General features: G+C 36.8%; 1 protein-coding gene across 4 annotated transcripts in view; it reads left to right on the top strand.

Moving 5' to 3' along the window:
* SGCG (sarcoglycan gamma) overlaps nt 1-27,941 on the top strand; it is a 139,049-nt gene that overhangs the window by 94,493 nt on the left and 16,615 nt on the right. For all 4 annotated transcript variants that reach the window (XM_062567203.1, XM_062567201.1, XM_062567202.1 and 1 more), the window contains 2 exons: nt 10,751-10,870; nt 20,939-21,011. In XM_062567203.1, the coding sequence (XP_062423187.1) occupies nt 10,751-10,870; nt 20,939-21,011 (193 nt within the window). The remainder of the gene's footprint in view (nt 1-10,750; nt 10,871-20,938; nt 21,012-27,941) is intronic.

Raw genomic sequence — 27,941 nt, 5'->3', positions numbered from 1 at the left:
CATTATAAACACTAACATGAAATATTATTGATATTAAATAATCCTAATATTTTAAACTGATAGAAAAGTATTGAAAGAATAGTAAAAGTATAATACTGTAGAGAACTCTGTTATGCCTAAAGATATGGTTGAACAACCCAGACTGTGCAGCAACAGTTTATTAGAGTAAATGACTATCTGTAAATAGCTTGATATTTTTAACCATTATCCTTTGTCTGTCTTAAATTGCACGCACATAAGATGATGTTCCTTTATAAGAAGTATGAAAAGTTGGTGTGTGACTCATGAAAATGAGTGTTACTTCACATGCAGAAGCCTTTGCTAAAGAATTAATGCCTTCCACACTTGCCAGAATTCTGTAATTATCTCTTAATGCTCTCTCCAGCTTATAACTATACATAGTCACAATTGTGAAACACTTATATGGATAAGTATGAGGTCATTCCAAAGATGATACTATAATGTAACATCACACACAAGACTGGAACAAAAACACCCTTTAACTCTCAGAAGATGGTGATTCAAAATTTAATTTAAATCCCCAGTCCTCAATAGAAGTAATTCACACGAGAGATGTGAAACAAATTTTTACTTGAGGAGTTTATATGGAATTGCTCACGTGAAGATAACAGGCACACATTACTTATGAAGGAGCGAGGGGTCTCTCAGAAATCACAGATCTGCTAAAACTGCACCAAATGCAAGCAACTTCCACCATGAGCTATCATGTTTCTAAGGTTTCTACATGCTCCTCACTGCTTGTAGAAGTTACGTGGACATAGTAACTTTTTACAAGTACAGTAGGTTTTGCTGTGCTCTGGACTGTGTTATAATCATTGAACATAATTGCATTTTACTTCTCATCAGGAAAAAATTACTCACAAAATAAGCTACAATAACACAACACTGTACATTATTGGGAAAGGGGCCAGAAGAACCACGTGGTGAAGAGCAGGGAAACAGACCTAAGCTACCAATAAGAAGGGAGTGTACTAAATTTAGATGATATTTGCTATAAATAAAAGTCATTACTACCAAGACAGTTTCCATCTAGAATTTCAGTTAGCTATTAAAATCACTTAAAATTCATTTATGAGGAAAGGAACTTATATTATACCAAATAAATAACTAATAAAACTAAAACAGAAATTGGACAAACATTCAGCTAAAGGGAATATGGAGAGGTGGTATGTTTGGGAACGTTTCTGGGAGGAATGGGGTTTAAGAGAAGGATATTGGCCAAATGGGAGCAAGGCAGTAATCTAGGCAAGGCACAGATGTGGGAAGATAGAGGACTGAGAGTCAGAGGGAATTAAGAAAGCAGCAGAGAGGAATAACAAAGATGTCTTAAAACACAGGGTAACTATTTTCGTTAGTATAGCTTCTATCTTTAAAATCATGGATAAGATTCAAAAGATGCCATTACCACAGCTTGTTCATCAACCTTGAAACCTGAAACTATCTGAAATTTTTCTTCGATAATCAAAGAAAGCAGCTGAATAAAGCTGCTAACTGTCATCTCCTGGACTCCTGTTCTTTTCACTTCAAAGCCTTATTCAGTCTTAAAATCAAAGAGATACTTATCATCTTTGATTTATAACTTGAATTATAATAAAGCAAGTTAGTGTCAAAATTTATCATGTTATTACAATAATGAATGATAATGAATTTATAAAATATATGGGAATTTTACAGGCTGTATAGTCAATAATCATATATTTAAGAGCAACATTTGTATCAAACAGTAAATTATGTTTCACCTAAGTAAATGTAAATATATGTACACAGCCTTCTACATGCAGAAGCATAGCTCTTCCTTACCAGCAGATGAATACAATGTAGTTGGGATTTTGCATTGGTATTCCAGCATATTAGGAGCAGAATATTAAGAAAACGGCTGAAAAGCATCATGTTTTCCAGCCAGTCTGTACTGAAAAGTAGGTCCAGTTTCTGAAAAGAACTATTTTTCAAGTATCACTTAAGGAAGTTTCGACATCCAGAGAACTCTTAAGTTCTGCTTGTATCACAGCTTTTTTCAAGAGTAAAAAACACACAAAAGAGGGATTTCAGCGTCATGTAAGGTCTATGAGAACAGACTCAAGCACAGTGAACTCCTGGTCCTGCTTCTTATTTGATCATTTACACCAGGTAACACCAATAGTGTCAGGTCAAGAGTTCAATTTAAAGTATTTACAACTAGATGGAATATATTTAGATAATTGTGCTATGAAGCTGTTCTGCACTTTGAAATGTGAAATCAGTGAAATATGTGTTCCCCTTAGAAAGCATGGGTATATGGTAAAAGACAAAATGATTTATGCAGTCTGAAAACACAATTACAGTCAAAATACTGCCTAGAAACTATCCAGCATGTCTATCACAGTAGTTTGAGCAGCTATTAAGACGAGAACATTTGTCCTTTCCTTCTCCCCCCCCCCTTTTTTTAACAGGAGCAACATTCTAATGAAACAGATAAGTGTCAGTACCTAATAAATTGCTTCATTAGCATTAATTGCCATCTATAAAGTACTACTTTCCAGTGTCAAATCATTTCTGTTTTCTTATCAGCATTTTGACATTTCATTTTCAAGTGATGGTATTCTTTCATTAGAGACATAATAGGAAGAGAACAGTGTTAATGAAGCATGATGTATGTAAGAAGAGTTTGATGTTGTTTTTACAGGGAAAACCCTGAAGCCAGTTTCATGAACTTGACTTAATTAATAGCATTGTAAAATGATTTGGCTTTTCCTTCTTTATTTTTCCCAGAAGGCTTTCATTAAAAACTTCATTTTTTGTCCAAATAGGTTCTTTCTTATCTTTAAGATAAAAGCCAGAACATATTTCCTGAAGATCTTTGTACTGCAGGAAGATGATTATTTGCACAGCTTTAATTGCTGTCGAGCCAGGTTATAAGAAGCTAGGGTACAACATAGGAGTAATTAATAGAAAGATAAATTGCAAACTTCACTGAAGTATTTCTGAGGTGATTAAGTCTTCCTATGATGAAGAACTTACATTATGTGTTCCAAAGGGATGAAAGTAGAGATTTTTACCTCTGAGGTATAAAAATTTTAGCTACGAGTAAATCCAGTCATCTAAGGCAAAAATGCTAGTTTTATTTAAAAGTAACCTTAGTTAACTCAGATCAGACAAAACTTAGAGAAAATCAGGTGGCTAATAAAACACCCTGCAGATTTTTTAACTGATCCTTTTCTCTAATTTCCTGTTTTAATCCATGGCAGATGTGTTTCTGTTCTATATTAAGTTCATATGCTATAAGTCTTTTGTGAGAACATTGCATGTTTAAATGGATATAATATTCAGATGTATTAAAAGAAAAAGAGGAAAATGGTGAGTAGGAATCAATATGTATTTAAATTAAAGCTAGCTATGCATATCTCTGTGAAAACTTGTTTATGAAAAAAATAATTTAGTCATTACAGCTCATTACTCAGCTCATTACAGTCATTACAGTCATTAATAATAGTAACTAAAGTATATTTAGACCCTAATGAACAGTATCCTATTCTGCAAAAAATACCACCAAAGTCTATGTACTCAGCATAGTAAGGTGCTTTCCATAGCAAGATTCACACCCTGGCCCTAAACATAGTAATCTTGATAAAGAAATATGTGATAATGTTCAGGATCAGCAATGCTGACTGAAGCCAGACTTCAGCCATCCTCTAGAAGTTAATCAGGGAGTCATGTGCATTGCTAATGCTGAAATATGGCAGCATTAAAGTTAGGGAGAATTTTAACCTGGCCAAGGGAATTTCCTATGCTATCACTTCTCTTCTGATAATGTCTAGAAGAGAGAAAAAAAGCAATATATGCATACAAGACTACACAGCTTAGCTCTGAAAATAAGCAAATGTTTGGGAAATGATGTTTTATACAAAGTATTATGGGGAGGAAGAGACAGATATTGGATATCTCACTCTTATCAGAGAACAGTTATTCATCTGAGTAGCTCCATCTCCTTATTTCAATGGGAGTAAGGAATTGAAAACAGATAAAGATAAGGGAATTATGAAATACTTTATACTCTTCCCCCTTCTGCAGTATCCAGTAAATTAGCAAACCTCAACAACATATTTTGTTTCATATAGTACACTAAGCATTAACCCAAGTGATTGGAGAAGAATTTGAAAATAATAATCAATACTAAGGGTGAATAAGTTCCTGTACTCACTCCCTTTAAAGTAATAAGAAGATTTACTGGCATTGGTTAACACTACATGAATTTATAAAAGTTAGGTTAAAATATCTGAAACTTATCATGACTAAAATCTATTATAGATTATGGATAATTAAGTACGTCTAAAATCCTAGTCACTTAAAGTGCAAGAGTACTTTCTTCTTAAAGCTTCTTCTTAAACGTCCTGGCTGATATTTAGTGGTCATAAAAGGGTCTAGATCCCTGTCTTCAAGCAGGAGCTCTGCACCTCCCCATCAGTGGGCTGAACACGAATCAGTGCCCCTGTGGCACATCGGGCCCCACTAGTCAGCTCTTGCCGGAGTTGAGCTTTGCTGCCCCCGTCGCAGACTGACAGCACCGCAGCAAACTGGAGAGGCCCATGGAGAGCCATTAAGATGGTCAGAGAGCTGGAGCACAGGGAGCATGAGCTGAGGGAGGTGGGGTTGATTAGCCCGAAGAAAAAAAGGCTTAAGAGGGCATCTAACGACTACCTTCTACTGCCTGAGGGAGGGCTGCAGAGAAGATGAAGCCAGACTCTTCTCAGAGGTGCACAGCAAAAGAGCAAGAAGCAATGGTCACAAGTTGCAAGAAAGTAAAATGCAGCTGGATAGAAATAAATTTCAAAATTAAACTGGTTAAGCAGTGGAACAGGTCCAGTGAACCTGTTGACTCCCCATGGTTGGAAGTATGAAAAATCCAACTGGAGAAGGCCCTGAGCACCTTCACCTAGCTTCCAAATTGGTCCTGCCATGGGTAGGAGATTGGACTAGGTGACCTCCAGAAATGCCTTCTGACTTTCATTTTTTTGAGGATTCTATCTTGTCTAGTCTTTGACTGACACTCCAGAAGGCTTCAGGTCACTTATAGATCACTGGTCAGATGTTCGAGCCCTGCACAGTGGTAGAGCTGGCCTTATGAAAATACAGTCATAGCTTTTTTTTTTTTTTTTTTTTTTTTTTTTTTTGAAAAACATAATGGGAGGAAGAAAAGGTCATACAATTATTTATTATATAGAACATACAGTGGTTAAAGTGTTCACTTAGAAAGGGAGTGAGGACAGAAGACTCAGATCGGCTGTCCCCTCTTCAAATTATCATGCCTCATCTCTTTCAGTACTTTTCTTTTCACTTTACCAATCTGCTGATTGTGTGTTTCAACATCTTCTGTTGAAGATATTCATTATGCAATAAATTCTAGATTCATCAGGCCTGAGAGAAAAGATGACACCATAATCAAGTCACTGTGTGAGAAATGTGATTTCCTATTCCCACCATGGCTTCTACATGTAAAAATCAATTTTACAATGAAGCATTTCATATATTTAATTAAAGCATTTTATAAATATAATGCTTAGATGGTTAAAGGCTTTTAGTAACCTAAATCGCACTGAGCATGTAAAGAATTGATGCCTAAATACCTAATACTACATTGGGTTGCGAGCACATGACAGTTCTTGCTGATTCAGAAACAGATTTTAAAAGATCTCTGGACTCATATTCAACCATAGGGAAGAACAAAGTATAAGAAGTAAATAAAAAGAAAGCAGCAAAACATCCTTATTTTGGTCTGAGAAGGCAGAGGTCCCTTCCAACCTTACTGATTCTATGATTCTATGATTCTATAGATTGTTTAATCCACTATAGAAAGGAGAACTGAAAGAAAAAGAGGAAATGGAACTGGTAGATGTTCTATTAAAGTATTTATTAGAGGTGTTTTTAAAGGTAGTGAGAGACGAATGGAGATAAAATGTATCCTTGCAGCATGTTGCATATACTCTGTAATAATGCATTTGTTCTAATAAAAGGTGGGCAAATGCTTCTATCATTGCATATGAAAATATGACTAATTTTATGCTTCTAAAAGTAATAGCTTTACGTTTATTGGTATTGCATTACTCATTGAAGTGTAACTGAATCTGTAGTAGTATTATAATTTTAATACACTTTAATGAGATCTTATTTTAGGTAAGGTGCTTTAATATAATAAAAAATAGCTAAAAATAAAATTGCATAGCAGTACCTCAAAAGCAGTCAGGATTTTGACTTATATTCAATACCTCAATGGTGGTAAGAAAGAGTGAAGCATACAGAGTAGGTGACAGCTGTAAGTTATCAAAAATGGTGAGTAATAAAGAAGACTGAAAAAGGAAAAAATGGAATTAAACAAATAATGTCAGTGTTTGAAGGTCTTTTCTTCTGCAAGACCTAAAGACACCTCAAACATGCTTAATATTTTGCAGAACTAACTGTGGATTTGAAGACGCTGTCTGCCTACCTCATATCAATTTCATTTGATATTAAGTCTTTGTGTATATGTGTTATATGGCAGGCCCTATATTTGATGAAAGACTCTTTTTCATCTCATTGTTCTAGATTTGTTCTAGATTTGGGCTGGAATTCAAAGGTGGTGAGATGGGAATAAAAAAAGTAGAAGAGAATTAATTTAAATGTCTTCCTATTGAAACAGAATCACTAAACGAAAGACCTTCTGTGCTCTAGAAAACTACCCAGGGGAGTGGAGAGTGAGGCGGAGAAGTGAAAAGGGCAGCTGCTTAGCAGTGCACTCATTTGCAGGGATTTATGGCAGCACACGAGGAAAAGACCAGGAGACTGCTGTCTGGAAGACATAAGGATATAGAAGGGCAGTGAGTCGTTTGCTTTGGAACCATTTTTCATCACTCAAAGTGCGGTGTCCCCAGTGCCAAGAGGGACGTGATGTGATGCTCACGTATGAGGTCTTCGTCAGCTGCATGGCTTACGGCAGGAAGCTTAAAGAAACGATGGGCAGTTATTCCTGGTAGCCTGCGAGACAGCAAGGAGAGCTGATCTGTCTGAAAATTCTTGTGAGACATATGGGCAACAGTGGGAAAACTGTTCAAATGCTCTCCATAATCTGTCACACTACATTTTTAATTGTAGGATTTTATCAGAAAGTAGCAGATATACGTGCAGTTAATACACCAGGATGCTAAACAAAATCCATCTAGTAAGCAGGAGATTAAAGTTTCATATATATTCAGCTGCTGTTTATGAGCTAAAAATGAGTCTTATAGAATCACAACACAATGTGTATTATTGCAATGGTAATACATTTGTATTGTGAAATACAACTAAGAGAAATTAATAGCTACTTTTAATTACAAGAATGTTTTCCTATTTCTTTAAAAGTCTATTTAAAAAAAAAATTTCTTTGTTCCACAGGTACTGACATGTCTCATCTCCAGCATGAATAAAATTATGCTTGAATTTTGTTTATCCTACCATTCCTTCTAAAGTTTTAAAATGCATCATTTATTAGCAAGATCATTCTTCTATAATAAGGATTACCCACAGGACAATCCTTATTCCATTTTACTGAGACATTCACGTTGACAAAACTGTGGAGCTAAAGATTCTTGTGAAAGACGTAGTCAGATGTGCAGGGCCTAAAAGCAAATAGGAGAGAAATCTGGAGGCAAACCCAGCACAGGCAGGGGCATGAGTGGCAGTCTCGAACAACCATCGGTTGAGGCTCCTTTGGGAACTATATAACATGCAGTGACTGCTCACAGAGCTTTTGGTGGTTTATTTTATTTAAATCTGGTTTAAAAATGTAATGGGCTTAGTTCACAATCCACTCATCTCTAATCCTACCTAACTGCCACTTCAGGTGCTTAAATCCTAAATTTAGATTCTCATAACTCCTGTTCGGAAGAAAAAACATTTAGGGCCATAGGCCCTAGTGGGAATCTCGGAGATCCCTGTTTGACCCAAGTCAAAAGTGCGCCAAAGACCACGCAGCCAAACAAGCAGAACAGGCAGTGCTTGAGCCGCCCCTACCCGGGCTTCCCCTAATTTATTACACTAATTATTCTCACTAGCTTCATTAGAACTTAGTTCTCCTCTCCCACCTGTAAGGCCTATGTAATCTGGCCCTGCAAACTATACGGCTAGTTAAAGAAGGAGAGAGGTGGAGGTGATTTTCTACAAAGAGCTCACTGGTCTAGGATGTGCTCCTCTGGGACGAGCGCTCATCCAGAAAGTCTGTTAATCCTCTTGTTCTTTCTGTCTAAAGCAATTTGTCTCTGTTTTCCCCATCCCAGTATTTTGAGGGTAGGACTCCCTCAATTTCTCCTTTTCAAGGTGTTCTGCTTTACATGGAATTATCAGATATTAATCAAGTGGAAGAAAGTAGGAAAGCCCGAGAATGTGATCATGTGGCCTAATGTAAAAGCAATTAGTAGGAAGGAGAAAGCCTGGATCCCAGCCTTGAGCAGCTTACCGTTGAAATTGAATCAGTGCATTCACAACTAGTTTAATTAAACTGGTAAAAATTACATCTCCAGTTGTATCAGCAAGATGCTGTGAATGGACACCATGCCTGAGAAGGAAGAATTATTGAACAGGTTATGTGAAATTTGGCATCAGATATAAAAGCTGGGAAAGTCTATTTGCACAACATGTGTTTATGCCAGCTGACCCTATATGCTTTGGTTAGGTGGTACAAAACAGAATTTGATACAAGGTATGTAAATACTATTTAGTAAGTGTATATTCACCCTAAACTTGAAAAATTAAAGAGCTTCTATATCTTAGAAATATTTTCTGTTAAGCCATATTTCTCTGTGAATTAATCTACATTCCATAGAATCTAAATAACAGAAAGCGCGTCAATTTTCTAGCAATACACAAGTATACAAAATGAAATTCATTGATTCATGCTGTTTGAGGTAGTTCTTTCCCGTTCCTAACAGAAGAAATATGATAAATCTTCGATTGATGATATTTCTTGTGAAATAGCAAATTAGCAAATCAATAAGATAAATGTACTTATAGATGAGACTAAGTTAGGCCTGGTGCGAATAATGCCATACTTCTTGAGTTCTTTCAACTTCACATTTTTTTTTCAGTGATTTATAATCAATGCAAACTCTTGTATCTACCAAGGTGTGAAGAGGGAAAGAATAGAAGTGCCACTATGTGGACCCAGTGATTTATTCTCAAAGCCGACTGCCTTTGTACCAAGGCAATCAATAGATGGCATTCCCTCTAAACATACGGTGTCTTCATGATATTAAAGTATCTTCTCCTGTGATCATGAGTAAATAACTTAGAATGACACAGATTAACAGTATACATTTCTGAGTTGCTGTCTCTTGGAGATATTGCCACAGATTGTTTTAAAACTTAAGTAGTAGTTCAAATACACTTAGACAGTTTCTAATTAGTTTTTTTAAAGATTACCTACACTATAAAGCACCACATAGATCTGAGTCTGTGGAAGCTCTAGGGCACCTACTTTGCTTTTAAGTACATATATCTAAATGCAAGTCTTCCGAATCCTCACTCAGCTGATAATTCTTTTCATCAATAAATACTCTATGGCTGTATAAAAATATTTGCTTTCAGCCTGCCAGGCATAGTAAAATATTGACGGCACTTAAAAGAAAAATATCTAACCTTGAGTCTTCAGAGTAAGCATTCCCATTTTTATCTATTGGGTCTAATCCAGTAAGTATTTTAATTGTGTGGTTTTTAGAAAGAGCTCTCTACAAAAAGCAGGACCAGAAGAACTGGTGGTGGTCCAAATTTTATCAATAGTTCTATAGCCAGGATTACCATTATTAAAGAATTACTGAAAAGGAATCTCAAGTATTTTGGCCATTCTCTTGTAATTTTAATTCTGAACATAGAATTAGATAACAATTCTATAGTAAGAGCTTGATACATATTCACTCACCAAACCAATACTGTAGAACAGAATTTTTAGTGAATTTAGGATCTAGCAATACATTTAGAACAGTAGTTGCATATTGCAGAATGAGGAAAGCAGGCTCCTTTCACGCTTAATAGAAGCTAACCTCTAGCAGAATGATAACAAGCGAACATTAATTGTAAGCTACAAAGTGCTAGGTAAGACTTCTACTTTAACTGGATATATTATGTATAGACAGCAGACTGCCATCTTGCACGTAATTATTTTAATTTTTGGAGTACCAGATACAAGCTGAAAATATTCTCTCAGCTTTTTCGATATTTTCTAAGAATAATCATAATCAGCAATATTTGCCAGCTATGTGGAGTGAAACTTGCATTTGTTACGAAGAGCTGGGGGTCCTGCCCTTACAGGGAATGGCTGCACTTCTAAGCATCTGATCCTCCGTAATCATAAGGAATGATGCTAAAAAACCTTGATAATTCATCTCCATGTTTTCAAAATTAAAAAATGTTATACTCATACTGATCAAAGAAATTTAGCAGTTTTAACACCGAGAACATGCATTTTTGTCTTCATCAATTTGTGAAGGATTTCCTACTTTCCCTGGAAACCCAATTTGAAAGCATGACTCCAGGCAGAGCTTTAAACAACAAATTAGATCTTGTAAATAGATTTATCCAATTTCAGTACTTACAGGGCCTCTATTCTTGGAATATCTGAGTGTTTCATGATCTTAATGCACTTAAATGAGTTACTAAATTATTAAGACCACAATTTGAATGCTTGGCAATTTATAAAGAGAGTTGAAAGAGCTAATGTAATTATTCCTTTTTCTACTGTGCTTTGCAGGTCCTAAAATGGTAGAATTTCATGGTCAGCAATTTCAAATCAGCTCAAAGGATGGCAAGCCACTTTTTACAGTGGATGAAAATGAGGTTGTAATTGGCACAGATAAACTTCGAGTCACAGGTTTGTAACACCATTTTAAGAAATGCTCAACTAATAACAACAACAAAACACAGCTAAGCTGGTATTTTAAATAAACCGTTGTGTGATAACACAAGTTCTGGTTTTACCTCATTAGAAAATAAGAATTGGAAAATATTCTGACCTTTTTCAATAAATAATCAACAGGAAGTGTTAATGTATGTGTGTATATATGTATGTATGCATTTTATTATAAAGCCAACACACTTAGTGATGAGAACTGTACTTGTGCAATCTTTTTCTGATTTTTTTTAACATCTCCAGTGTACACTGTTAATTGTGACTAAAAGAATCTTACGTATTCTTGTCTGACAACTCAGCTGTGTCGAGTTTTATATGTGAAAACCTTTCAGAGGCTCTCTGATATAAAAACTGATGCCTTTCTTTTCAAAGTGAAAAACCACTCTATTTCTCCTTTGCCTGAAGCACATGTCACAAAATGTTATTTATAGTACTTAAAATGTCATCTGTCAAAAGACAAGTTTGTCTTAAACTATTTCTACAAATCACTAAAGTACCCATTTACAGAGTAAAATAAGATGCCTCTGTCAAAGTTATCACATGAAAAGCCATTTACTTTCATATGACTTGATAAAGTCTAACTTCTCCAGATTTAAGATTGCATTGAAATGGATTTGTCAAGTCGTGGGTTCACTTAAGCTGGAACAATTCATCAAACAAAATACTGAAAATATCCTGTAACTTATTTTCAGCTCCCTTTTCAATATTTTTAACCTGATTATGACTATTGTTTTTAACTTTCACTGATTATTGGTGCTTTGAAACTTGAGGTTTTGATTTTCATGGATCAGTTCATGTTATTTCACTGTGCACAAATACAAATATGGTAGTAAGCATACAATTAGCACTTCAAAGCCAAATTTAAGTTAAAATAAATGTGTTAATAAATTACGTTTACCCCTGAGGGTCTTATCTTAAGTTTTTTACTTTTTAACCTAATTGAAATTACAACTTTGTTTAACCAGGAAAGCATATCAAATTATTATTGTTTGCTCAAGGGATGCTAAACTTTAATAGAAAAGCATGTTTAGCAAAGATATGAAAAACTGTGTAATTTTTAAATGATTTGGAAAAGGTCTCTCCTCAAAGTAAGTAAAAATCATTCATACATGAGTTGAAATTGCTGTGCTAAAACATGTATTCTGACTTTTCCAATGTTCTTTACAATGCAAGGATAGTTATTTACTTTAGTAGTTCTTGTGGAAAGGCACATTGCCAGTTTCTTTTTATGCTATAGTACAAGCCAAGAGCAAATCCAGTAAAGTCAGTGAAGTTATTTCAGTGTAAAATTAATGTAAGTGATAAAACAGTCATGCCTACTATACTTCAAATGAATTTATTAAAATTGTGATTTAAATGATACTTTTATCATGAAGAATAAATTTGTAATACTTTGGGCACTGAGCTAACTTTTTAAAATATTTTAGATAAAAAGTAAGATCAATGCAAAATAAGTTTTGAAAAGTGCATACGCTAAGAGATGGACTCAAGATAGTTCAGGCTTAAAATTCACAATGAAGGCTTTGTAGTATTTAATATACAGTGTAATGAGCTATTGATTTTATTTCTCATTATTTATATGAACTAAGAAGCTCAGTAACAGTTTTTAAGAAAATCTGATAATTTTGCAACTAAACTATAGCATAACAGAGAAAAAATGTCATTATGGTTTATAGAATTTCAGGAAAAAGACAAGTCTAAGAATAAGCTGAACCAAAACCTCAGGAACTACCGTTTCTCAATGTTTGGTTTATTTGGCCTCATACTATTAAGGTTCAAAAAATTTTGGCACATGCAGTAGAAATTTATTGCAATAACGTTGTGACCGACTCTCTCTCTCTCTCTGTGTTCTCCTAAGAGATCATTGCAAGACTCATGATCAGCCCCTCTAACATATGAAATTGGGCTGGAATTCAGGGATCTACATTCAAGAGGCTACAGTGTAGATATCCGCATGGAAGTGAGGTGTCCAAGCTCTGGGACATGTCACAGTACCTAAAAGAGACTCCTCGCCTTTGGCAGCGACAGCTGGAGGCCAGGCGGATTTGCGAGGGCATTTTCGATGACGGTAGATACATATGTTTAGGCAACGAAATTCTGCCTCTAGCTCACATATTGACACTTGCATTGTAGACACTTAGGTGTATGAATCTGAAGCTGAGTTCAACCCTTAATTAATGACACCTAGAGGAGCACATATTCCAATTACATCCCCTCTAATCTAATTGCACTACTGACCTGCACCTTTTGCAGACATTTATTCTGCTGCTAAGGAAGTATTGAATATCCGGTTTTGATCTGGTACTGTTTTATACATCCAGCTGGGATCATTGACAGAGAAACCCTCCTTGTAACAAGTGCATTGGCTTTGGTAAAGAGCTGATTGCTTTATGTCTAACAATATTGTCAGGGCAGGAGGAGTGAAGTCCCAGCACTGGCTGGAAGTCCTTGCATACAACTGGCTAGAGCCCATAGCCATAGGAATCCTGTTTTTCCATTTCCTTGCCTGCTCTGCAAACTTGCAGTTTAGAGAGCTATCTAGAGAATGGAGAAAATAGGCTCAAATAAAAGAAATGATATGAAAGAGAAAAATAATTAACATTAAGCAGTTATAAAGTGATCATAACTATTGCACAAAGAGTTATTTTTAACGAGGACATATAATTTATATATTTTTACTGTAGTAAATTATAATATTTTTATGACAAGTATGATAGAACACAAGAAAATAACATAATGTATTTGCTTACTCTCTGCACATCTTGAAGAAAAGCTGGCAATGCAGAAATGATTGCCATCTTTATAGAGAGACGTTATACCACCTTCCCTCCATTTACTACTTGCTCTTTTGCTTGCTTGCCTTTCAGAGTCTCTTAAATTATTTGCCGAGTGTTGCAGGTGATTTTCTTATGCTCTGTTCTATGTAAAGGTCCTCAGTTTGAATAACTAGCACTGAAGTGCAATGTGAAGATGTGTTTGTTTTAAATGCTTATGCTCAGAAGTTAAGTTAAGTATGAGACAAAGCTAGGGTATGAATAAACATTATTTTGCTAGACTTTTAAGAGGCAGATAGGATTTGATAAGTGAGGGAGGGGATTAATGAAACTTGCTGACTTCAGTTCTCTCATTAAAAAAATACATATCTTTTCTATATATTAGTTAATTGCAGAATCACAGAATCACAAAATTACTTTATGATTATAAACAAGATGCTATAAAAATAGTATATATGGTAAAATTAATATCATCATTTCATGTTATTGCTTTATAATCCAAAAGATAAAGTAGTTAATGAAGACAAGAAATCAATTTAGGGCCATTTTCTAACAAACATTGCCCAATCATGATTTTTTTTTTTTTTTTTAGCATCATACTGTTCAAAATTGGCTGTGCCAATCAATTGGCAGTGAATTTATTTTTCATAAATTGACAAGTAGGTTATACAATCTCTTTTTTAATCTCATCAAGCTGTATCTTAAAAACAAACAAACACTGTTCATTTCTACATAGCTAAATGTGAACGTATGTGTAAGAAGCACTGTAGGAGAAATGCGAAAGGCTGTATACAAACTGGTGAATTTAAGAAAGTCTGTGAGACAGACGTGCGCCCTGCTCTGCTAAGGGCACTTCTTGGCTTGCGTCTGCACATCCCATACTGAGCCATCACGAGGGCACCTTTGGCACGCAGCATCCCACCTGTGCTGGAAGATGTCCTCCAGAGGCCTGTTGGCCCACTCTTGAGCAGATTGCAGATCTAGTTTTGAGGGTGGCTTTAAGAGTGACCTCAAGGCTCAGGAGGGCATTCTGAATCTTAATTACAAGAGAAAGGATTTCTAAATAATAAAATTTAGAAGTGTCAGAAAAAAAAACATTCAGTATCAGAGACTATTACAAGATAATTTAGCTGAGTAGGGAGCCCATGTATACACAGATAAGTCTAAACCTGGCTGACCTGATACAGGCACGTTTGCAAAATAATTCAGATATTCCTTTTTTATGGATTTGTCCTTTTCATTCCTATCACCTCTTTCCCAGTGTCTGTGTCATCTGAAACTTCATCACTATTTAGTTTATTTCTTCCAAGTCCTTGACAGAGTGTTACATCACATACGGCCCCACAAATAGCACATCCCTCACTCACAGCTCCCTATTTACAGTTATGTTTTGAGATCTATCAGCCAATTTTAATCCATTTAATGCATTCCAGGATGATCTATATTGCTCTAATCTCTTAATCAAAATGTCATGTGTCATCAAACTAAATGCCTATGGAAGTTTATTACACCCATATTATTACCTTTATCAACCAGGCTTGACATCTTATTTACAATTCAAAGATATAAATGTGTTTAATAATGGAACACCTCATGCTATATTGCATACAAAATAGATGCAAGAAATACAGAAAGCGGTATTTAATTCATCTATTAGAGAACCTTAATATTTTGTGTTTGCTTTTCATACTCTTCTACTTCAGTTTCTTGATGTTCAGCTAGGAGTTGGGATACCGAATATATGAAAGAGTGCATCTGAGTTTCTCGTCTATTTTCCCCTTAAGCTACTGATATAAATATCCATACTTACAACCTTTAATTCTATTTTTGATCAGTTTTGAAACTACTAACAGGTGGCAGTGAGTTATAGCTGTTGTATGGGTTTCTGAAGATGACAGAGGAATTAGATGAAAATCAGGCAGAGTATAAGAACACAGAATAAAGACTTTCAGACTCCATCTGTGCTGGTGAGATGGAGATAAAACTCACCAATTGAGTTTTAGAGAACGATGACTTTTCCTTCTGAAATTGTAACTTACTATTTTGTAAGCAGATAACAGACTGTTTCCATGTGGTTAAACTAGCAGGTTGCACTTACCTTTTATTAATCTGATTATTCAAAATATTTGATTATATATAGAAAAACATCATTTCTAGATATGTTATTAGTGTGAATATCCATTAATGTTACTTCTACTACTCCATATGCACTGGTTATCTCAGTACTTTTAATTTGAGAATTCTGTTTACAGTAATGACACACTATAACATGCAAACAGACAAGACGTTTTACAAATATGCTACTCAGAATACTTCACTGGAATAGAAGCTTTTTAGGAAGGACAGGCTGTGAAGGTGAGGAGGTATATCATCCTTTATATGCAAGAGCAGCAGGAATGCATGGTGCTTTGTCTCAGAACAGATGATGACTCAGATGAAAGCTTTTGGGCTAGGTTGAGGTGGATGGCTGCTACAGAGCACCTAATGAGGAAGAAGTAGATGAGGATGAGTAGAAGATATAATATTCAGACAACTTGAAAAAGCCTCACATTCACAGGCTCTGTATTCATGGATGACTTTATCCACTTTGATATCTCCAGGAACGGAAACACAGCAGGGCACAAGCAATCCAGGAGGTTTTTGGAGTACATTGATGATAACTTCATAACACAGATGATCAAGGAGCCAGTTAAGAAAGGTGCTCTGCTTACAAATTGCTTAGAAATGAGAAAGAACTGGCTGAGGATGTGAAGGTTGGAAGCAGTCTTGGCTGCAGGGCCTGTAAGATGGTGAAGTTCAGGATCCTGAGAGGAGGGAACAAGACAAAAATCAGAATCACAGTCCTGGATTTCAGGAGAGCATACTTTCACCTGTTCAGGGATGTGCTTAGAAAAATCCCGTGGGAGACCATACTGTGATGAAGAGTGTCCAGGAAGTCTGGTGGATTTTCAAGGATCTCTTTCTCCAAGCTCAAGACCAGTTCATCCCCATGTATAGGAAGTCAAGGAAAGGTGGCAAGAGGTTTTGCATAAATAATGAGGGAGATCCTGACTAAACTCATGCCTCACAAGAAGTGGAAGCAGGGTAAAGTCACCTGAAAAGAATACAGAGACACTGCCAGAGTGTACAGGGATGGGGTTAGGGAAGCCAAAGATCTCCTAGAGTTGAATCAGATGAGGGACATGAAGGGCAACAAGAAGGCCTTCTTCAGGTATATCAGCAGCAAAAGGAAGACTAGGGAAAAGGCATGGGGCAAGGGACTTAATGACAAAGGGCAAGGAAAAGGATGAGGTACTTGCTGCCTCCTTTGCCTTTGTCTTACCTGTAAGACTGACCTTCAGGAATCCCAGGCCCCTGAGACCCATGGTAAAGGCTGGAGCAAGGAAGACTTACCCTCAGCTGAGGAGGATCAGCTTATGGAGCATTTAAACTGGACATAGACATGGTTCATGGGACCAGATGGGCTGCACCCACAATTACCAATGTCATTGTGAAGCCACTCTTGATGATCTTGCGAAGGTTGTGATGACTGAGGGAGGTTCCTGAAGATTGGAAGAAAGCAAATGCTATTCCTATCTTCAAGAAGGACAAGGAGGAGAAGCCAAGGAACTACAGGCCAGTCAGCCTCCCCTCGATCCCTTGAAAGTAAATGCTCCCAGGTGCCATTTCCAAATGTAGTAGGGATAAGGTGATTGGGAATAGTCATCAAGGACTTACAAAAGGGAAATCATGCCTGACCAATTTGATAGTCCTCTACAACAAAATGACTAGCTGCGCTTATAATGGAAAGCAGTAGATGTTGTTCATCTTGCCTTTACAAGGCTTTCGACACTATCTCTCAAAGTCCAAGCTATATAAGTGGACAGCGAACTGGACTGAAAACTAGGTGAACTGCCAGGCTCAGAGGGCTGCGATCAGTAGCCCATAGTTCAGCTGTATGCCAGTCACGAATGTTGTACCTCCAGGACTGATACTGGAGCCATACTGTTTAACATCTCCATTAATGACCTGGAGAATGGGATGGTGCAGCAAGTTTGCCGATGATAAAAAAACAAGGAGGAGTGGCTGACAGATCACTCTGGGTTGTGCTGCCATTTAGAGACCTCAATAGGCTGTAGAAATGGGCAAACAGGGACCTGATGAACAACAGCAAAAGGAGATGTCATGTTCTTCATCTGGGGAGGAATAACCTCATGCACTAGTATCCACTGTGGACTGACCAACTGGAAAGCAGCTTTGCAGGAAAATACCTGGGGATACACTGGGGAGTCGGATCTTCCATGTTTATGAGGTCAGAACAGCCTTGCAGCACGAAAATAGTTACATAAATGTGTGAAAACACAAGACTTTCAGTGAGATAGATCTTACAAAAAGTTATACAGCAGACTGTTCATATATCTGTCTGACCAGGGCTATGGAAACCATACAGCGCACGTATCTAGAAGTATTGATATCCATCTTTCTCTTTAGAACGCCAGCACTTCCAAATGTCCAGCCTTTCCTACAGACCTTAAAACAAGGTTGAAATTGGTCTATATCCAGAAACCACACAAACACCCTTATTATGGGATGTTAATATTTAGATATCAAGAAACTAGTACAAATTTTATCACAGTAACCATCATGTGTAAGGAAATGCAGCCATTCCGCAGGGCATGAAATTTCAAACTGTGGTTTCACAAAACTAGCATTATAAGAAGCTATGCAGTTTATCAAATGATGGAAATTCATCCATCTGCACAGTACAGCTAAGCTGGTACTTAAATTCTGAAAAATGTAAATTATATAAAGGAAAATAAAATGGATTCCAAACCACACTCAAGTGGAAGAGCACTCCACAGAAATCATGCTGGTATGTAGATGCATGCATGCATTTGTCCATTTATCATTGGCACTACTATAGCCTGCAGTTTTGGAAGAATGAATAAGAAAAAGGAAACTGGGGGTGGGAGGCGAGAGAAATTTAGAAATGCTTTCTACAGTCAGCCATTCAAAATGTGCATCTACTTTAGCATTTAGTGCAGTCAGGACTTTACTTCTGCTGTAGAACTGACAGTTCTGTCAGTTCTTGCTTCCCACTGGTTTATGTCGTGAAGAAGTCAGGAAGTGCATAAAGTAGATTCCTTTTAGATGAAACTGAACTGAAAAATGTGCTCCAAGAGTACATTTAGGTTACCACCTTGTAACACTAGCCAGGACAATAGCAAAGCAGGAGAACGGTTAACCATGGCTGGCCAGATACTACGTTTTATCTTGCAAAATAATCTTAATGTTAATGAAGGAGAGTTCAAATCTTGTCTGATTTAATGAATAGTGTTATATTCGTGCCAGTTAGTAGACTCTAAAAAGATTCATCTGTTTAAATATATGATGAGGAAATCAACAGCTAAATAAGATGCAAAAGATGTAAAAGGAAGCTTAATAGGTAGCTTAGTAATCTATGCTTCAGTGAAGTGGTTTAGTATGGTGATCCTTTTACCTTGTTTACTACCCTTCCATCCAAGCTAAGCAAATTTCATTCTAAGGAATAGGATTAGCTAGAAGTTTAGCTAGAGTCTTTCTCAAGATGTGCCATCTTTAAATGTTTTCTTAGAGAATTTTGAGAGCATCCCTCCAGGCCACCTGAAGTGATGGTCTTCACATCAGTTAGCTCAGCAGTACATTTCCGAGGAAAGTCGCTAATGTATTCATTTTTAATGTCATCTCTTGATTTCACTTTTTTCTCTTTTACTTTGAATGTTCTCTGTGGTTTTCCCCCTGATTTTCATTGTCTTTTTCCTTTATTCCGTATCCACTCATTAATCATCCATTTCTCCTTATCTTTCCTTCTGGCTATCTGATTCCACAAACACTTTCATTTCCTCATCCCAATATCATCACATCTTCCAGAAACAAAGCAAGGAAGCTAGCTTTTAAGCTTTTTTTTTTAATTTTATTTAGTTGTTGATTTCCCCATAATCTATTTAAATAGATGAATCTTTTTTGGAATCTGCTAACTGGCATGAATATAACACTATTCATTAAATCAGACAGGGTTTTAACTCTTCTTCATTAACATAAAGATTATTTTGCAAGATAAAACCTAGTATCTGGCCAGCCATGCTTAATTGTGTGGTTCTTGCTTGTTCTCTGTGGTTGCCCCCACTGATTTTTGTTGTCTTTTTCCCTGTATTCCACATCCACTCATTAATCATCTATTTCACCTTATCTTTCCTTCTAGCTGTCTGACTCTACAAATGGTTTCATTTGCTCATCTCAATATCATCAAGTCTTCCAGAAACAAAGCAGGAAAAACTGTTCTTCCACTTGCTTGCATGTAGATTTGCATTAAAAATGTTAATTACTACAAATTATGCAGATACAGTAGTATTTAAGCAAGTATGTGTATATATATACATATATATATGTCAGTGTATTCAGTAGCGTGCAGCTGTCTGCACACTCATAACCTCTTACCTGCTACCGAATTTCCAGAATGGATGCATGACATTTTAGGGCTGTATCTGGCAAAAAGCTGAAAATGGACTTTGCAGCTTGGTTCTCAAGGTGGAATCCAAAACCCTGACTTAGTGGTTTAGGTTCTTTATATAGCACGTATTGAGAGATAACTACCTCTGTCTAAGAGCCCAAACACACAGCAAAAAAAGCAGCAAAAACAGAGCCAATACAAGATGCTAAGCTCCAAAATGTGGTGGATAGTTCTAATCTTTCCAGAGTGTGGATACCTAATTTAAACAGAAATGACTGTAGAAAAGTGTCTCCATATATTTGCAATATACCAACCTAGAATTCTTTCTTAAGGGTAATTGTCTGTTTAAAGAGCAGCCAGCAAAAAACAATCGTTTATAATATTATATTAAATTATATTGTCTTGCCTTGCTGCATCCATACCTGAAAAGTGGTTGGACGCGTGGATTATTCTATAAGACTGAGAAAGATACTAAACCTGGGCCTCCCAAATTTTAGATGTGCGCTTTATCCACAAAACCAATAAGCAGATGGTGACAGACTCCGACCCCACTGCAGTTACTGCTGTTTAGCTGCTTTTTCGAGTGCTCTCAGCGATCTCCACGTACCGGGTTCGATCTGAGACCACCTGCGGGACGGGGCTGCTGCGAGCCTTACCGGGATGCTGCTTGTTAACTGTCAGTATATGTTTTCATGTTTTAATTTCTGGCATCAGCATGGCCAATCAGCGTAGCTATCTTTTTCAATATCCGAACATTTACGATAAAGTATTTTTCTTGTTTTTCAGGGCCTGAAGGAGCACTTTTTGAGCACTCTGTAGAAACCCCACTTGTGAAGGCAGAGGCTTTTAAACAACTTAGGTAAGAACTTCTACATTAAAAATAAATAAGTAACTGTTGTTTTCTATACATCTTCACATTTTTCAGACCTGGGGATTTTGCATTTGTAAAACTGCTAACAACCATTTTTCTTCCCTATGTGACATTTATAAATTAATGTTTTGAAGGGAAATTATATATTGCTCTGCAGTTTTTATTTTTTTATGAGATGACTTGTTGCTGATGCATTACATTATGAATATTTAAAGTCACGTAATATACTGTGTAAAGTTTTTCTGTAAACTTCTATTCTACAATTTTGGAACAGTTAAGTGTGATGTTTTATGATATGTTATAGTAAGAGTTGGTTATCTGAAGTAGGTCATAGACCTGTAATTAGTCAAGATTAGAAACTAGTATCAGTCTGAGGAAACAGGCTAGTAAGAGGCATTTGGAAATGTGCAAAGTTCTGTATAATTTATGAGCAGGTTGAGACGAGAAAACCATTATAAAGCACCTTTTGTATTCCAGAGCTCTTTAGCCTTTCTGCATTGGCATTTCTGCATTGCTGTATGCAATTTGGAGTATCCCAAATTACCTTATGATATGTTGTATCACCTTATGATAAGGTGATAAACTCAATATTCATTCAGTCCATGACAAACTTGTATTTAATTTTATCCATCAGTTCAAAGAAAAATTAAATTAAAGAAGATATCTTCAGCAACAAGAACAATTTTGTACTTTCTTACCTTCGCAGTCTGCTACTTTCTATCCTAATTTCTCCTCATAGTGTTTCTTCTCCAATGAGGCTAACTATCAGAGAGTATCAGAAGTTAATTAAAACTTTCGTGAACACTGTATCTTAGTGACTGAACTTTCAAACTGAGGCTGGTAAATAAGAAGGAGACCTTATTATATTGCTTCTTTTAATTTTCTCCTTGATATTTAATATTTACTTGCAGTGAGATAGCTTCTACTTGCAACAGAAGACAGAATGAACTCAGAACATCAGTTTTCACATATTAATTCCATTTTTAGAAATGTCTTCCTTCCATTATGGTAGAACTTGGATGTTACAGACTTTGCCCAGCACATAGGATTCTTCACTGTAATAAATATTATCTGTTTTTCATGGAAGTTGATTCCTTTTGTTGCAAATTCAAAATTTCCTGTGATTGTCACCATTTTGATCAAATAGAATTCATTTATTTAGTTCTTATTTAAACTTTATTTAAAAACAGTTACACAATTTCAAATGACATCAAGCTAATATTAGTATAAATTTTTCATCTGTTTTTGAAATATGATATCATTTGAAGGAAAGCATTCAAATTAATTGGAAGGGCTCATGAAGTTCTCCTTTATGAGTGAGTAGCTGGTAGTTTATCTGTTTAATCATTTTACATCCATATGCACGTTTGATCTGGAGTGCTGCTACCCATTAGTAGGGCTCAGGTATAATAAGTTAAAATCTCATTCAGTTTCTGTGATTAATAAATGGAAAATAGTGGGATGAACAGGTTTCCAAAAGTTCCAATATCAATTATTTTAATATCAAGAAAGTGCCAACATGGCCATATCAATACTGATGCTTTTGACTGATTTAATGTCTGCCTCAAATCCAGACCTACTAACCACCTGCACTACAAACCAGATTAGCCTAATTCTAGGAAAAAACAATTCTAGGAAAAAAAGCTGAGTTTCAGGGCAGGAAGCTAAGCAATATGTGCAGAACGGCTTCACATGAATCTGGCCCATAGCAGTTTCAGAAAGTCTTCTTCTATTATTATTTTTGCTGTCTTTACCGTCCACAGTCAGTGTCAAGCCAGAACGCAGAGATAAAAAGTGATTCTTTGGAGGGCTTTCTAGGAGGATCAAGAGGCAAATGTGTATGTGTACAGCGCAGGTGCTAAGTTAAGACATAGAGAAGAGCAATTGACAAAGCTCACACTGGATAAAGGTTATTTTCATGGGTAATCTTAAATGTCAGTGTAAGCAAAGTTCATACATTCTATTGTGAAGGAGCTGAGAAGAGTTTACCAATGAACTGCAACTTTGTAATGTTTTATAAGTATTCCATTTCATTCAATGCTGTGGAGCATGGGAAGTTAGCTATTGAGAGGCACTTCAATATGAACTTTTAGAGTACTATTCTAAGTAATACATGCTTCTATTTTCTGTTTGAAATTATACTTCCTTTCCATATAAAGCTAATGAGAACCAAGTGACAGGTAATATTTACTCACCTCAAGTCTTATCTCTACACTTTCACCATCTGATTTATAAATCTTCTGCTATTTTTGGTTCAGTGGGTACCTTGTGCCACATGGATGTGATATGCTGGATGAATATGATATAAAGTGCCACAGGATGCAGCATTAAATATAGGGAACACAGCTTCAAGAAAACTCATCAACTTCAGATGTAGCTACATATTTCAAGGAGCTAACCGTAAAGCTGTTAATGTTCATAACTTTTCAACTTGTATCATATGGATTGAGGCTATTCAGATTTAGAGCGGTACTGCAAACAGCGATGGCACAAACGGCCTTCTGAATTACACGTTCTACCAGCTTTCTAATCCAAATGCTGAATTTCAAGACAGACTGCTTTATTAGGAATGAGGTGACAAGTGTGTTGGAACATATCTTTTTATAGCTAAGTAATAGAGACAGAGCAATACTATTATACTGTGGTCAGTAATGGTCAGTAACTGTCTTTTCATTCCATAATTTAAAGGAAATATATAGACTCCTTTTCAGTCTAATGGATTGTATTCATGACTCATACAGAAATAGAAACAGAGGTGCTTGAATTTACTTCCAACTAGTAGGGAAGAACCATAATAAAGAAGTCCACATCTCAAAACTGAAGCACCCTAACATTTAAAATAATATTGTTTGGTTTTGAATTCCCTTCCTGTAGTTCTTATATCTAAATAAGATACCTAATTTCTCTTCACAAAATTCATTAAGACTTTAGAACCTAGTAGAGACTTAAAAATAGGTTTCAAATATAACAATGTCTGCCCAAACATCTAAGTTGAGTGTTTAGATATCTCCCTCAGGTCTGCCTCCTGAAAGGCTTCAATTGAGGAAAATTCTTGTAGTAGTAGAGGCCTCATAGGAATAATTCTGTGGGGCCATAGTCTGGTCTTGGTGGCATGAGGACCTAAATGAAAGTTAGATACCTAGCAGATTTCACCTTTAGAAATGTCGGTGTCTGAGGAATTATGCAGTAACTGAGAGAAATTTTGAGGATTGCCTTGGGACCTGAATATGCAACTTAAACATCCAAAATAAACTCAGGTGTCTAACTAAGTCCTTCCAAATGTATACTAAATAAACCCCTAAAATTAAGTAACAGTACATCCAAAAATGGAGCACTTGACATTAATGAGGCTATTTAGAAAGCCAGTCAGGTGTCTTGACTCTTCTTAGAGTAGATGGGAAGATTTGGATATAGCCGGAAAATATCCTCCCTAGACAAACATTGCTAAGGAGGTACCTTATTAAAAATAGCCAGTACTAATTAGCAACAAGAACATATCTAGACTCCTACATCTCTTTGTACTTCAGTTGCCTGATACAGGCCTTGTCATGTGCCTAGGTAGAGTCCAGACCCAGGAGTGCTTTTTTGACCATAAGGTCCTGTTTGACTGAGATGATACAACACTTTTTCTTCCATGTAGTTCTCTCCAAGTGAGAAAAAGCAAGAGGAAGCTGTGCTTGCAGTTAGCACATTCAGCCAAGAGTGGGGGAAGACCTGGGGTTTGCATTTCTGATTTAAAAACTACAAATAAACCTGGAAGGAGACTAAGAACCAGGCGAATTATCTCCTCTTTGTTTGCTCTACTTCTTGCCTGAAATTTAACCTAGGGATGACTATCATCCAGCTCTTCAGTTCCTCCAAACTGTTTTGAAGTTTGGTAAATAGAGATCACAGATATAGGCTTCATTCCCCTCAAGATGAGGGAGGAATTGAGCTGATGCTTCATAATCCTTTGCAGAAGAGCAAATCAATACAATATTAAAAAAAGATGGAAAGTTTTTTTAGTACAATCAGTTTTTTGTATTTTGACAATTTTTCAACCAAGGTTTATATTCAAGTTCAAGAGAGACCCACATCACTCCATACTCCATAGATATACAAAGCGCTATAGCAGTAATGATGTCACTGTTCCAGTGGGTGAGCTTTTGAGAGAGTATGATTATAAATTCCTATATATAAATACATTATCAGCATATGGGTGCGTTTGACAGCATATCGGTATACTCTGCAAGAGGCAATAATTCTACTTTTCTATGCTGCCTAGCTCTCTCTGACTCTTTATGCAGGTTTACTTTTTACTTTTATCCTTTTCATGCCCCATGCATAATATGATTTCCTTTTGCTATTGGTTTGTTAGCGCTAAATAGGATAAAAAGATAGACAGAAAGGTTTAAAGCTGAAATTGTGTTTTTTTATGGGCATATGGATAAGAATTACGATGGAAATCTAGAAAGAGATATATGAAGATAGTCAAGCTGAAAAGATTTTCTAAATCATTATTTAATCATGTTTGTGAAACTAAGACTTACATGCTAATTGCCTAAAAATACCATTTGACTAATTGAAGTACAGTGATTTTTATTTGCATTCATTATGCAAAAGCCCAGTCAATCAGAATAGAATGAATTACATTACACAAAAATAAGTCTATAGTTGTGAATCAGTATTTTTAAAGCATCTCTTCTCCTTGACTAATGAGACATTTTTATAGCAATATAATTTTTATGAGCCCTGGTGTTAATTTGATTGATATAAATTTGCATTCTATTCTAAGATGCCAATTTATCTCTGTGTAATACACCCTTTATTGAGAACTGCATTGTGAAATACTGTAAAAAGTATAAACTCAGACAAAAACAGGAACATTGTCGTTCGTGGCCTGAGAAGGCACACATTTTGGAATGTACCTCTATCAGCCCTTCACCTCTCCAGCTAGGATGCATCTGATACATGCCTGGATGCACCCTTTTGAGTCATCATCATTTGCACTACACGTATTGAGAATTAATGCAGTTGTGGAGCTTGTAAAAGCTTTCTGGACCTGGCAGGCTTCAGACATAGGGGGAGTTCTCCTTCCTGGCCTGCTAAAGCTGGTTTATTGTGGCAAAAACCTTGGTCTGCAAGAGCCAGGCTGCTGCAAAATGCATGTGTGATCACCACAGAGAGGCATGCCTTTAGTGGCACCTACCTAAACATGAACATCCCTACATGAGGTGGCCCAGTCCTGTTCCCCCTCTCTGGCTGGTTAGAATTGAAGTCTGTTAGTGGGATATACTCTCACACAAAATATGGGCTTTACCGGTAGCTAGCCTCAGGTCACAGTCTCCTCCAGTGGCTGGCACTCAGACCACTTGTCCTGCTCATCAGCCAGTGAGCCCTAAAGTCCACTAATGCCAAAACACACCCAGGTCCAGCGTAGGGAGCAAACTCACACAGGAGATAGTTAGGATTTAATAAGAATATACGATAGACTTCAGCAGAGGGCTAGAATCAAGGAGAGGGCTCAGTCAGACTAACATGCTGATCAGCCATCTGCTGACACCCAACCAGCCCTTTTTATCTCCCTTTTCCTTTATTTTCCCATGCTTGTTTCTCCCCCGAGATCCCCCTTGACCTCTCACTTTCTGCACCTTTGGTCCTTCCCCTAAACTTCCCATAGCAAGTTTTACACAATTCAAAACTATCTGCTGTTTGAATTCAAACACTCATCCTCCTGCCCGCTAATAACAAGAATTACTCTCCTGAAGGCAGTAACCCTCTTTAGTTTGCAAGGCTTTCCAAAAAGCAGGTTTATTCATTGACTCATCGTGGTACGTTTCACCTCAAGGACAATGGCCCGATCACTTTTCTTTTACGGTCTTAGAAGCAGCCAGTCCAGTGCACCAAGTTTCCACTGAGTAGGTTACTAGTGTTCCTCCTCCTGTTGTTGTTCCTTTGATTCTCAGCAGTTCTTTGCTTAATGCGATTAGCCTTTAGTCAATCTAAAGAACTGGCAGTAGGACATGATTCAAACCAACTTTTCTACAGAGAACATCCCAGGCCTGTGCTTCTGCACTCAGTCAGCTGCAGAGTCTGAGCTCAGATTTGAAGGTTTGGTCCTAACAGCCGAGGGGCCTCGCTTGACTCTGAACACGCTTCCATTCCCTGAATTTAACAGTTCCAGGGAGCCATCCCCAAACAGCTGGACCTTTTTTGAGTCCTCTTTTGTTCACATATATAGATGAAACTGAGTAACCCACCATTTCACCCACAATTGATTGATTTCAAAGATTTTCAAAAGCTCATGGAACAAATCAGTCAAGGACAAATGGCTATATGCAACTATACAAAGCCTTCACCTGCAGGGGATGTACATGGGCTATATGATCACTGGACATATACTTACCTCTATCGACGAGATTATCCTCCCTTCTATAATTCTAGGTTTGCAGAGGGATTCTGTCCTGCTCCCACAGATGCTTCCCTCATAACTAGGAAGAACATTTGGTGAACATGGGGACAGAGTCTCTGGTCTCATAAATAAGGCTGTTTCCACACTCGTGTTGGCAGTCACAGCTGCTCTTCTGAGCACCTACAACATGTTTCAAAGGACTTCCTGCCTCTGAAACCGGTAATACTTCAGTAGCAGGAGTAGAGGAAATCCATGCACTGCTGTTAGTTGCCTTCTTGCCGGAAGAGATTTCCCTGAGAGTACATGCTAAGTTTCTGCCCACTGTTGCAATTGACTTTCACCTAAGCTAGTCAAACATGTGGCTTATGTTCTTCCTAAAGCCTCAATTCTTCAGAGGCGTCACTTAACACATTAAAAATCCAAAGGACTTGTTTCTGCTGCTTGCACGGGATGAAGCCATTTACAAGTTTTCCATGACTGCTTTTGTCACCAGTGCAAAGACCAAAGGTATAATGATTTCTGCACCT

This window comes from Rhea pennata, chromosome 1 (assembly GCF_028389875.1).
Source record: "Rhea pennata isolate bPtePen1 chromosome 1, bPtePen1.pri, whole genome shotgun sequence".
Taxonomy (NCBI): domain Eukaryota; kingdom Metazoa; phylum Chordata; class Aves; order Rheiformes; family Rheidae; genus Rhea; species Rhea pennata.
This window is presented reverse-complemented; position numbering and strand designations above follow the sequence as displayed.